General features: G+C 37.0%; 1 protein-coding gene across 2 annotated transcripts in view; it reads left to right on the plus strand.

Moving 5' to 3' along the window:
* Positions 1-12,889, plus strand: part of LOC126094961 (AP-5 complex subunit beta-1-like) — a 147,877-nt gene that overhangs the window by 16,266 nt on the left and 118,722 nt on the right. For both annotated transcript variants that reach the window (XR_007521900.1, XM_049909616.1), the window contains exons 5-6: positions 7,426-7,556; positions 7,677-7,776. Coding sequence is in view for 1 of the 2 variants with exons in the window: in XM_049909616.1 (XP_049765573.1) it covers positions 7,426-7,556; positions 7,677-7,776 (231 nt within the window). In the remaining variant the exon portion in view is untranslated. The remainder of the gene's footprint in view (positions 1-7,425; positions 7,557-7,676; positions 7,777-12,889) is intronic.

A 12,889-nucleotide genomic window follows, 5' to 3' on the forward strand; every position in this document is an offset into this window, starting at 1 on the left:
ATAGATAAACAAAATTGGCATTGCCTTCTAGTCTGCATTCAACTAGACCACTATTATTTAAACATTGTTATCTAAATTGTGCTCAAACACCCATACCAGTGTCTGAGCGGGTGTGTGTTTTAACAAGAACTTCCCTTTTTTCTTTTTTTCCCCTCATCCACCATAATATAAATTAAAGTTTAAGTTGGCCACAATAAATAGTTTGTTTGGCCTGTCAGGTTGGATTTGGTTAACTTTTCCATCAAGTCATCTATGCCATTCCCTCTTTTGTTTTATACTGCATTTGTCTGACATTGGCTTCCTAGCTAGAATTGTATAGTCATGACTGTCTCATTGTGGTCTACATTTATCATGAAATATTGTTGGTTCATAATACCCCAGTAAAAATACTTCCTGGAGTTTATCGCTAAAGCTTTACAACATATATTATTGTCCACCTCCATAGCTGAGTAGTCGGCATGGCTGACTGCCATGCGGCGGATCAGGCTTGGCTCCCAGTAGTGCAGTGATTTTTCCATGGCAGGAGGGCTGGAATGGTGTGCACTTAACCTTGTGATGCCAGTTGAGGAGCTGCTTGATTGAGAAGTAGCAGTTTCAGCTCACAAAAACAGACAGTGGCCAGGAGAGCAGTGCACTGACTCCACACTCCTCTGTACAACATCCAGTGACACTACTGGCTGATGATGACACAGCAGTTGGTCACTACCAGTGGGCCAACAGGGCTTGTGGACGTTTCTTTCATTTCCTAGTGATTAATTTCCCATTGTCATCAGGTATCTCGTCCAACTTGGACATACAATCTCCTTGTATGGTACTGCCATCTGTTATTTGTTCCTGTGTTACTATTAGCTCCAAGCATTCCCAAACCTTAGAGGTGGATAGTTGTCTATATCTTCATTTTTGGAGTTTACATTTGAAGTTGCACTTACTACTACTTTAATCGGAAGTGAAATTATTGTATCTATACTCTCTTTCTGTTCTGCAGGTATGTATTTCTTCAGATTCTGTGCACTGTATAAGCCTTCCATTATTTCTGAATTTTGGTGGGCTAATATTACCACTTTATGATGGAGAATTCTTACTGTTACATGAGGCCCATTAAGTAACAGGATGAATTTCCTTGTTTTGTTTCCGTGAATAACTTGCCTGATAGTTTCCTTATTGTCTTCCTCCCTACCTTCATCAGTTGCTGCCTATGAACTGTTCGAAGTAGACTTAGCATTGTCAACAGAGATAGTGTTCATCCAGTTTTAAATAGGTAATCAAACCATAGCTAGCTATAACAATCGACATGTGTACTGTAAATCTTGCAATGACTAGGAAAACTTTTAAAATGGTTAATGAGCTCACAACAGACAGCGTTAGAAGAACCTTCAAAGCATAGGATGGAATGAGATATTTGAGGCAATGAGAACAGTGTAGACTGTAGTTACGAGGGAAACATAAGTCTGGTATGGAACAAGATGATCTAGTAATTAAAGATAATGACCAAATGGTCCATCACATAAAACATGTGTCAAGCATATTTAACAGTCACTTTTTAAATGTAACTGAGAAACTAGATACAGTCAGATCAAAAGAAATTCAGTGGTTCAGATCCCTGTCAAGCTATCCAGATGCAAGTTTTCCGTAAGTTGCTCATGCCAAATGCCAAAATGGTTTCTTTGAAAGGGACACAGTGTATTTCCTTCCTCATCCTTTCATAATCTGAACTTGTGCTCAGTCTCTAATGACTGTTCTGTCTACAGGATGTTCTCCAAAAGAAAAATTGTTGCTGTATATGTGACAATGAGTATCACAAGCATCCCATCAATTCGAGATCTCTTCAACTTTTTATTAACTCTCTTCAAAGTAAAAGTTCTCATGCTGCTGATAACATTTCAAGCAAAATATTAAAAGCATATTCTTCTGATAGAGCTTCTATACTTGGCCATTTTATTTACTGCTACACTTTCATAAGGTAGCTTTCCAGACAGATGCCATTGTTAGATCCTTGTTTCAGAAGCATAGTACAGATAGTAATAATTATTGAGCATTTTCACTGTTAACTTTCTTCTTGGAAGTGTAAGAAAATAATATATTTAAAAATTGTTGAATGTATCTCCAAATATGAGATTTGGAGTTGGTCACATTTTGGATTCTAGAAGGACTCCCCACTAGGGATGCCATCTACCATTTTATCGACTATGTGTCAAAATATGTGAATGACACTATTTCACCTACCAGGATTTTTTCTTACCTGTCTGAGACATTTTACTGTACAAATCACAATGTTCTTTTGGAGGAGCTCAATATTTATGGTTTCTGGAGAATTATATTTACTCTTTCACTGTACTGTGTGTATCCAGGCAAGAACATCTCAACTCTCTTGTGTTCCAGAAGTCTGCAGCTTTAGTAGCCTTCTCATTGCCTTAAAAAAACATCCTTCCAGTGGCACATGGCTAAACGTTCAGTCAACTGTGTTCCTTCGCATTCGTGCTGGTCATCCTCAGAATAAGCACACTTCACGATGTTTACTGTCCTTTTATGACTCCTGTTCTTAATTTATTCAATACTGTCTATTTACTGTATTGTAGTTGCTGCACTTGGGTGGCTTCTGCTTTTGCAGAGTGTCTGACCATAATCATTAAGCGGTGGGTCACAGGTCAGACTTCAGGGAAGTGTGAATTGTGTTTTATTCATCTCATGATGTACATTTGCAATCCATTTGGTTTGCATACAGAAGGCATGTCAAAAATTTATAATACAGTTACAATGATTTTTACATTAATAAATAATAGCACTACAAGACATAATAACACTATAAGGATATTTCTTGGAATATGTAACACATAACAAATTTCCTGTTTGTTCTGCCAATACCTCAGGCAGTGATACTGCCTATTGACTTAGACGAGTTGTAACTGTTTGGCAATAATACATTAAGTGCTGTTGGTTGTATTGCTGTTGTTTTCTCTGTGTTTCACTTTCTACTTTGCATCTGAGGTCTGGGGTTGCTATGGCGGCCAGTGTGTAAATTCGGTGGACAGGTATAGGCCTCAGACGTCTGGTGACAACCCTGAGAGTCTCGCGTAAAGTGATGTCTATGTGTTTGGAGTGGCAAGACACCTCCCATACTGATGCCACATGTTCTGCAGCTATATTGCTGATGACCAAAGTACATACGGCTGCACTCCCTGTTTTGAGTCAGGCAGTTTACATATAATACTGTTTCTTATTTATATTTTTCCTTTGAGCTCAGAGGAGTGTTTTTTTCTTAAATGACAGTGCGCGATCTAGCTTGACTCTAAGTATTTTGTGTTGGTGCAGTGCCCCTCCATTTATTTCCAGTTGTCTTGTGGCTTCCAGTTTTTCCTAGATTGGGTCATAGATGATTTTCCTCATAATAGTTTCCCAAGGTTTCCAAAGCCTCTGTCAATTTTCTTTCAACCTCTCCAAAAGTTCTTCCTTAAGCAGTAATGATGGCATCGTCTGCTTTTTATTTCCATCTGATGTGGCTGGTCATTTGTGTACATACACATTAAAAAAAAGGGGGGGGGGCAGCAGCAGTTATTAAATTCCTTTCAAAACTGTTTTCAGTGTGTGTTGTCAGGTTTAGTATTGGACTAAAACACAGTTTCTCTCATCTAAAACTAGCTTCTTCAGTAATAAGTTTTGTCAATTTTGGCTGCTATTCTAGACAGAATCATTATTGCAAATAGTTTATATAAGTGGCAGGTTACGGAAATGGGACGGAAAACGTTTGGCTCGGACGGCTCTTTGTCAGGCTTTAGTAATCCAACTGTTTGAGCTTTTCTCCGAAGTTTGCAAATCAGAAATGTTTCCAAATATCTGTTCATCGTCCTCACAAGTCATTTGTTAGTTTTTGTGCTGTGTAGCCACTGTCCACCTACAGGAATTGGCAAACCCTCAGACACTGAATCATCAAGAGTTTGCACATGTACAAGACATTGCCTCGCCAGACTGTGTCGATCACGAAAAGGACGGCAGATGGCAGGACAAGCACCACCAGAGGTCCTCTGTTCCAGGGACCCATTTCATCCGTCGTGTGTGGAACTCGATCGGCACGAACTGCTCCACTACCCAGCCAACATGTCAGCAGTTTGCTCCGTCGCAGCTCTGGGCCAATTTGTGCTCCGAATCTTAACAGCCCATCAGTCAGAGCTTGGTTGGAAGCCACCACGGTGGGACCTAAGACTTTTCAGTGATATCCCAAGACATACCTCTCGGCCAACTACACCGAACACTTAACCCCTGTCATTAGGGATTATCAGTGGCACAGTCGTTATGTCTCACTACGTTTATTTACTGCGTGTTCCAGGTGTAAGCTGTTAATGTCTGAAAAATTGTATTATTTTTTTATTGATAAAGGTCTTACTTTGTTATTAAATCTCTCTACTTTGTTTATAATAAACCCTTGCCCTTATTTACCTGTGTCATGTTAATTCTTATCAAGTATCTTCTCGTGGGAGGCACAGCATTTTGGACTAAACTGTTTTATTTTTTTCAGTTCATATGTTATCAAGGCCTGCAGATTTAGTTGTAGCACTGCTGTTTCCAGTTCTTTAGGTGAGAATGGGGTTTCTAGAGTTTCATTATGAAAATTATTTGGGTTGTGGAAGATAAAATCAATTTTGGGTGGTTTGTAAATTGACATAGTAGTACATGACAGTAGCTCAATTGTTAAAATTTCAATGTTGTTTTTGTCCATGATGCTTGTTGCCTCAATCTCTGTATCTGGTCTTAAAAAAGATAGTGCTACCATAGTGCGCATTATGGCATTCTAATTCCGCATTCATCCCAGCAATTTTTGTTCTTTGTTCATTTATCCACCTGTCTGTCTCTTCTTATGCTAAAATGGCCATAAATGTTGTTTCCACTTGTGTGATAGTAGTAGTTCTTTTCTATCTTGACAATCCAGTATTGAATGAAGTCATGATAATTTCAGTCTTGAAAAGAACCAATTGTATGTGTTTGTCAACTTTCTCTGATACTTAACTGATGTTTCATAGGAGTGGAAGGTTTAGCCACTGACTCTGGTTCAACATTTCCAGGATATGTCTGATTGTGTTCCGTAAACAACAGTCACTTGTGAAGGCTTCTTTGATGTACTATATTCATGAGGAATATTGAGTAAGTGGTCCCCTTAATATTTAACAGATAGGAAATAAAAGCTCTTGTTAAGTAGCTTATGTTGCCCCAACCTTCTTTTTAGTGGAGACTAATTTCTGCTGGCATTCTTCAGGACTGTATTCTGGGTCCACTCACGTTTATGATATATGTAAATGACCTTCTATCTAACACTGATAGAGCAGAAATAGTGCTCTTCACTGATGGTGCAAGCCCAACAGAAGTGCGATAACAAAAAACCAATGAATGAAATATTCACAGGTATTCTTGAATAATTCTCGGCAATTGGTCTACCACATAACTTAGAAAAAAACAGAGTCCATTATTTTCTGTATTGGACAGGATAGATCATTAATCATAACAGTGTAGCAATGAGGAATGAAAATGTGTAGAATTAGTTGTTTGAAATTCCTGGGTGCCCCTACTGACCAGAACTTGAATTGTAAATTATATATTATAGATATCAAACACCTGATTTCAGCAACATTTGTAAATGCGGGTCTCTGTGATAGAAGCATTACAAAATTATCTTACTTGGCAGAGTAAGAGAATTTGCGTACTGGTGTTCGTATATGTCATATGGAATAATTTTCTGGAGCAGTTCCACTCATACTCATAAATACAAAGTATTCATTGCACAGAAACATCCTGTAAATATCTGTTGCCAATCCTCAAACTTCATAAAGGCAACTCTTAGACACACTAACAACCACCACATAGTACATATAACCTCCTACAAACTTTACTGTGAGGAATCAGGTACAATTTGAAAACAGGCAGAATAATAACACTAAGAATAAAAATAATCCCCACTGTCCACAACTTAACCTTACTCTTGCACAAAAAGTAGCAAATTAAGTAGCCATAAAAATGTTTAAGTGTGTGTCTCATGAATTGAAGGAGCTGTTAGATAATGAAAGTTTTAAAACAAATTGAAATCATTTCTGCTTGCAATTCCTTGTGTCCCATACATTAATTTTGGAGTAGGTAGCATGTACGTGGTAGAGTTAGATTTATCAAATTTTTGGGGGGGATTAAGCTTATAAGAAAAAATCCAATTATATGAATGGCTAGCATGCAGTACTGTTTTCACAGAGAAAATATGTATCATTTTATAAATTTACTGACACATTTCACATCATGATTCACAAATATGGTGCTCAAAAACTAAACTAAGCTCACCAAACCAAACATCAGCAGTTAGTGCCCAACCTTGGCTAATATGTCGTGTGGCTACAACTACTGCATAAAATCTAAATAGTACCACCTTAATAAATACATCTCTTGATAGATGATGCTTTAGTAACTGCCTACAGTTCTGTTGTAAATATTTGTAGAATGTTCTGTACATAAAGGAGTTCATGTCTGCATAAAGGAATATCTTGACAGTTATAAAGCACTTGTTCACCAGTTTGCTGATTACTTAACTACCACTAGCTATTGACACCCCAGGTCACTGTCCAAAAGCTTTTTCTACATATGTACCAAACACTTTATTATTATTATTATTATTATTATTATTATTATTAACCGTTTGTGTTATTCTGATCATAATATATTGAAGAAAGTTAAGACTTTTTTATCCCATACTGTGAATTGTTAATAGTAAGTTATTAGTCTCATGGAATTCATTTCTAAATCATTTTTTCAGGTAAAGGGAGCACTTAGCATGCATGTATGATGAAAATTTCAACACTTATAAAGAACACAAAATGAAATACTAATTATATTAGTGTAATGTTAATAAAGCTTTGTCATAAAGAATATTTTATGTAATAAGTCTAATACCCAGCACAAATTATCAATTGACCCTGCATAATTCTTCTATCAAACTTAAGCTTTTTGCTGGAGAATGTCCTGTTGCATTAATTTTGTTTGCCATACATTCCATGCAAACCTTCATAGATGGTTCCAAGAATCAGTTGTCATGCAGTAAAATCTAAAAATATTCTTACGTTTGCCATATGTTGCTCCTGTAGCGACCCCGGTTAAATTTGACTTGTAACATTTCACAAAGAAGTCTCTAGGTAATCATTCTTTACACACTGCATCCTTATATATAACAAGAAACATTAATATTAGGTAAGTCAAAAGTTTTTTATTCCAGTCTTTGATCATAATATTAAGTTGTTCGATGATATACAGTACCTGGATCACAGTTTGCATTAGCGACTATGCCGCAGCTTGTGAAAATATAAGGTAAGTCAAAGGTGCAAACATTTTGTAGTAATCTGTGTGATATGTATGTAAGTATTCCTGCTTCATTTTTCTAATTCATAATGTTTTATTCTCTAGGCACTTCTGAAGCCGTATGTGGACACTCTGTACACAGCCACTGTTACAGAAACAACAACAGCACATCAGCAATATCTTTGTCTGTTAGCTCTAACCATTAAGAATTTTCTCTGTTATGAATCATCTGCTAGGTAAATGTATTATCATTCTAAACTCGTACCGTATATGTATCATTAATCAAATTTTGTTAGCTGATATTTGTATGTAATCACAATTTTTGTAAAATATACATTTACTCTGTATATGAATAGGCTGGACATTTTGCCACCTACTATTCGAGAACAATTGCCGAGTGCAATGGCTTGGCCTGAAACAGCAGTTCCTGATGTTTCTTTTTCCAACATAAATCAAGTAAGTTTTCAGACAGCTTAATTCCTTTTAAAACAAAGTGTACAGATATTGCCAGATATTGAAATACTTTTGTAATTATTTAATTTGGCCATACAAAATTAGTTTTCCCTAATTCGAATTGTGTAAAAGGGCATGGTCAGTTTCCATCCCCAATCTGAGCTTATGCTTCCTCCCTGATGACCTAATCAGTGGGATGTTAAACCTTACTCTCACTATTAAAGTATTATGTCATGGTCAGATGAATTTTTTGTTGAAACCCAATGTTTCATATCCTTCTGTGTGTAACTCTTCAAGAAGGATTTTAGCTTTTTCAAAGATCCGATGCATTCCCTGGCTCACTACAAACTGATGTAGTAATCCATTTCCTCGATTTTCCGCACAGACGTGTGATGTTACGTATTTTGAAAACAAATGCAATTGGCCTTTGTCAGGTGGTATTGTCTGCTACTGCTACCATCCCATGGCAGGAGACTTGTACACATTTTCTACAGCATTGGAATCGAGATACTGTGTTTCACATACCCCTCCTACGGATGGCAGTTATTGCTGAAACAACTGTTTTTAAATGCAAGTTGAACTGGACTATTAAAACCAATCACAATAACCACTTTTTGGTTTTTTTATTCCTATTATTTCCTATATTAAACATAGAAATGGAACAAAGATTGAAAATTTTTGACTTCCTCAGTTTTAAGATACATAGGATCAAAATATTAAATTAAATAGGCAGATGAAAGAAAACATAGTTCATCCACCATTTTCTGCTTTTCTCGAAAAGTGATAAGTGCTTGACTACTACAAAAAATTACCAGTATTCTCCTATTGATTCTAATGTTTTGAAACTCTGGTCAAAAATAATGTTGTAATTGGGGGTCATACCACTATTTGGACTTTATGAACAGTCAGTGCTGAAGAGTGGAAACTGAGGTTGAAGAACTGTATCTTTCGTTTAATTTGTCCATTCTTAAAGGCTCCATGAAGGTAAAGACATGTTGTGTAGACACAGCAGCTGATGAGTTGCTTTATATTTTTATTGCGAACTATTAATGAACTGTTAAGTTTTAAGTTTTGTTCTTGTAGTGTAAAAAATTCATTGTTGCTTCTCCCGTTTTTTAACCTCTTAAAGCAAATGGAGCATTGTACTTCATTGATACTGCACTTCATAAAACCTTCCACTCAAAGGATGGAGCCATCCTGTAATACAATTGATGTCCGAAGACGACAGTGAGAAATTGCCATATAGACCAGATGAGACATGTGTTGCACACCGCATGTATACACGTACCATCTAATGGGCCCTACAACATGGTAACAGGTACATTATTGTCTCAGCTGTTATTATGCCATGAATTTGTTGCTCGTTTCTGTTGGCATTTTTATTAAAATAGCACTGATCACTATCCCCATTTTCTATAATAACGCAGTATTCCAAAGCAATGCAAATTTTACAAATAAAAATTACTCATTCTTTAAAAAAGGTTTATTTGGAAATAAAAAATTTTGACACTGATGCAATGATTAATTGATATTTCTTTCTTCTTTTCCTGTTTATTAATGAAAATAAAAACATCAGTTATAATGATAGCAGACAAATACCAAAAAATACCCATTATTCAGAACTAAAAAACTAGTATTGGTTTTAACTAATCAGTTTTTCCCATTGCTACCTCATCCTTCCAATTACAATTATTGGGGTGTTTAATAATCTCTATGGCCTTTCTGTGTACTCTTTCATAGTGTCTGCTTGTGGCTACCAGTACTTGAGATGAGTCAAACTGAATCCAATAGTCCTGTGATTGTAAAGCATATCTGCAACAGCTGATTTATCAGTTTCTCCCTTTCTACAGTTGCTCTCGCGTTCTCTTGTGTCTTTATATTCATTTTTTGACTATTTTTATAGTTGTACCCACATGAGCATTTACACAGTATTCTTAATGCCTCCATTCTCCAGGGGTTTGAGAGTATCCTTGGCAAAATTAGTGTTCCTGTCTCTCCCAGGTGGGTTTGTAGATTACCTGATATTTCATTTCATCAAGATCTTTTCTATTCCTTCAGTAAAATCCTTTATGAATCACAGGAAAACATAGTATTTTGCAGATGCCAGTACATCACTATTTTCTTTTTGTGACTCTCTTCACGCTTCTTTAAACTCAACAGGCAAATATCCCTTCTTTAGCAATGTATTGGTGAGATATTTCAGTTCAAATATGTTCCTCATTTTATTCACTAATATTTTTAAAACACTTCATTTTTGTTGTGTATAGTGATTTGAATTCCAGCACAAATAATGGTCTGTGTGCTTTGGTTTTCAGTATACTATGTGGCCAAAACTACTCTTTCTTGGAGATTAGCACATCAAGTAATTTGCTGTTTACCTCCTCTTCTGTAGTGAACTGGATCTTTCAGTGAGATGTTCATGAAAATGATTCAGTTCCTCTCAGCCCTGTGCCAACAACACAAACATATCATCTGTGTAATGAAACTATATATTTGATTTATTATTGACAGTTCCTCATGCCTGTTCTTTGAATTTATCCTTAAACAAATTTTCTATCACCAGGCTTAAGGGGCTCACCATAGCCACATCAGCTCATTCTTGCCTTTGAAGTAAATGTCAATGGACAATATTTAAAGAGTTCTGCAGTATTGGCAGGAAAAATCCGATATAGCTGTTCCAACAAGTCATTAAGTGGAACCATGGTAAACAGCGATACATCAAAACTGAATAATATCTCTTTCAGCTGCACCACTATGCCATGTAATTTACTCTGTTCAAAATCGCCTAAGAACTTTGTTGGTTGATTCCTTACTCAGCTTCCTGTATGTGTACTGGCTTAACAAGTCTGTAACCTTACTGAGGTAGTGGGTGACAGTCACAAATACTTTGCATTACGCTTGTCGTCGGAGAGAATGATAGTACTGTTATCCTGATTCAGGCATTTTATTGTGTTCCTCTCAGCCACAATTTCATTATTTTTAGAAGGCTTCTGGCATACCAGTATTCGTACGACTTCTATACACATTTCTTCTGCTGCTATTACATCCACATTACAAGTGCCTGCTTACAATTTTCACGGTGGGCGTAACTTGCGGACTAACAGCAAAATTTCTGTCTTTGGAAAGCACAGATCAATTATCGAATAATGAACTTTTGGTTGTAAATTCTCAAATTTCTTCTGCTGCCTTCTGGACATTGTCACCATGGGCTTCCCCATAGTATTATGCAACAATCTTTCAGTTTCATCCCAGTCACCACAATGCAATTTCTCACTGATACTCATATGAAGAGTTATTAATTTACAGTTTGAACTTGCCAGATCCTGGCGGGTCTGTTGAATGTGTTCATGTCATAAAGCCGCCTCTGTTGGTTTGAAAATTCGCTGTGCATTGACTGAGCTGAATATATGATTTCTCTTCAGAAACTTTGGAATATCAATGATTGCCCTGGAACAAGACATAAATGTGATGGAGCACAAAAGCTGTGCTCTCATCTTTCAGAGTCTTTCCAGGCATCACTCATCTCTTGACACATCCTCCTTATAGAATTGTCTAATTGTAAAATGTAATCTTTCTCAGCTGGAAATATCGCACTTATTAAAATATTTGAGGATATTATGCTGTCAAATGAATCCCTTGCTGAAGCCCCGGCATTTCGTCCCTCTTGTGGAGGGCATCTTCAAGGGGTATCATAGCTTTTTCAGAGATCCAGTGCACACCCTAGCTTACTACTAACTGAAGTAAAATTACATTTCTGTGTGCTCCTGTGCAGAGGCATGACACCACATCTTTTAAAAACCCAATTGCATTTGGTCATTGTCCAGTGCAAATAGTCTTCAGCGCCAGAATCGAGATACTGTTTACTTTCACACCCTCCTCCTTTCGATTAATGAGGTGTTCAAACAGCTGAATCAGGATTTTTCCTGACACTGTTGAAGAACTCTGTAAATATTCTCTCTTGACTACATACTTCAAATGGAATGATGAATTTTAGATACAACTGGATGGCATGGCTCTGGGAAGCCCCTTAGGCCTGGTGATAGCAAACATCTCTATAGAAAAACTGGCATTAAGTAACATTTTCATGAACATCTCGGTGAATTTAATCTGAAGATTCAGTTCACTGTGGAGGAGGAAGTAGATGGCAAATTACATTTCCTTGATGTGCTAGTCTTCGGAAAAAAAGATTATAGCTCCAGCCACACAGTGTATTGAAAACCCATGCACTTGGACGATTACCTACACCGAAATTCTAGTCGTCATTCATGACAAGAACGAGATGTTACAAAAATGTTAGCAGAAAGAGCAGGGAACATCTGTGAACCAGAGCAGCTCGAAACATAATTCAGAATCTCATCCATTGCTTAAGAAAGATATTCATATGCTTAGATAAAGAGTATTAAGAAAGCAACAAAAATAAAACAGCAATGTACAGGCATCTGTGAAATTCTACGATTTAACGTCATTCATAAAAGACAATGCTGACCAGATGGGAAAGATCTTTATGAAATGGAATATTATTGTAATCTGCAAACCCACCCCTAAGATACAGGAATACCCTAAGTCTGCTAAGGATGCTCACAAACTGTTGGAGAAAGCTGGCGTTACAGGAAACCATGTAGTTGTGGAGACATGCAAAGAGGATTCTACTAAAAGGACAGATAAGCTATTGCAGAACCTCCTTTACAGCTAGGAGACCGCCACATTTGATTTGACAAGACTCAGGTACTGAAAGCCATGAGCAGATATTTTGGAAGGCTATACTTAGAGGCCACAGAGATTACTAAACACCCCAATAATTTTAGTTGGTGGTAGGAGGGTGTGAAACTACATGGTATCAGGGTACTGATGTTGAAGTAGTTGTGTATCGCTCTTCCACCGTAGCGTGGTAGCAACGGTAGACGGGAGCAACTGACAATAGCCAATTACATTTGAGTTTTCAAAACATGTGATGTCACACCTCTGCATGGGAGCATGTGGACACAGAATTTTACTTCAGTTATTAACAAGCCGAGGTGTGCACCCGATCTTAAAAAAAGCTGTAACCCTCCTTGAATACGTTCGATAAGAAATTCCTCTATGGCATAATAGCCTGGAATATTTTAATAAGTGTGAC

The sequence above is a fragment of the Schistocerca cancellata genome, chromosome 8, assembly GCF_023864275.1.
Source record: "Schistocerca cancellata isolate TAMUIC-IGC-003103 chromosome 8, iqSchCanc2.1, whole genome shotgun sequence".
Classification (NCBI taxonomy): domain Eukaryota; kingdom Metazoa; phylum Arthropoda; class Insecta; order Orthoptera; family Acrididae; genus Schistocerca; species Schistocerca cancellata.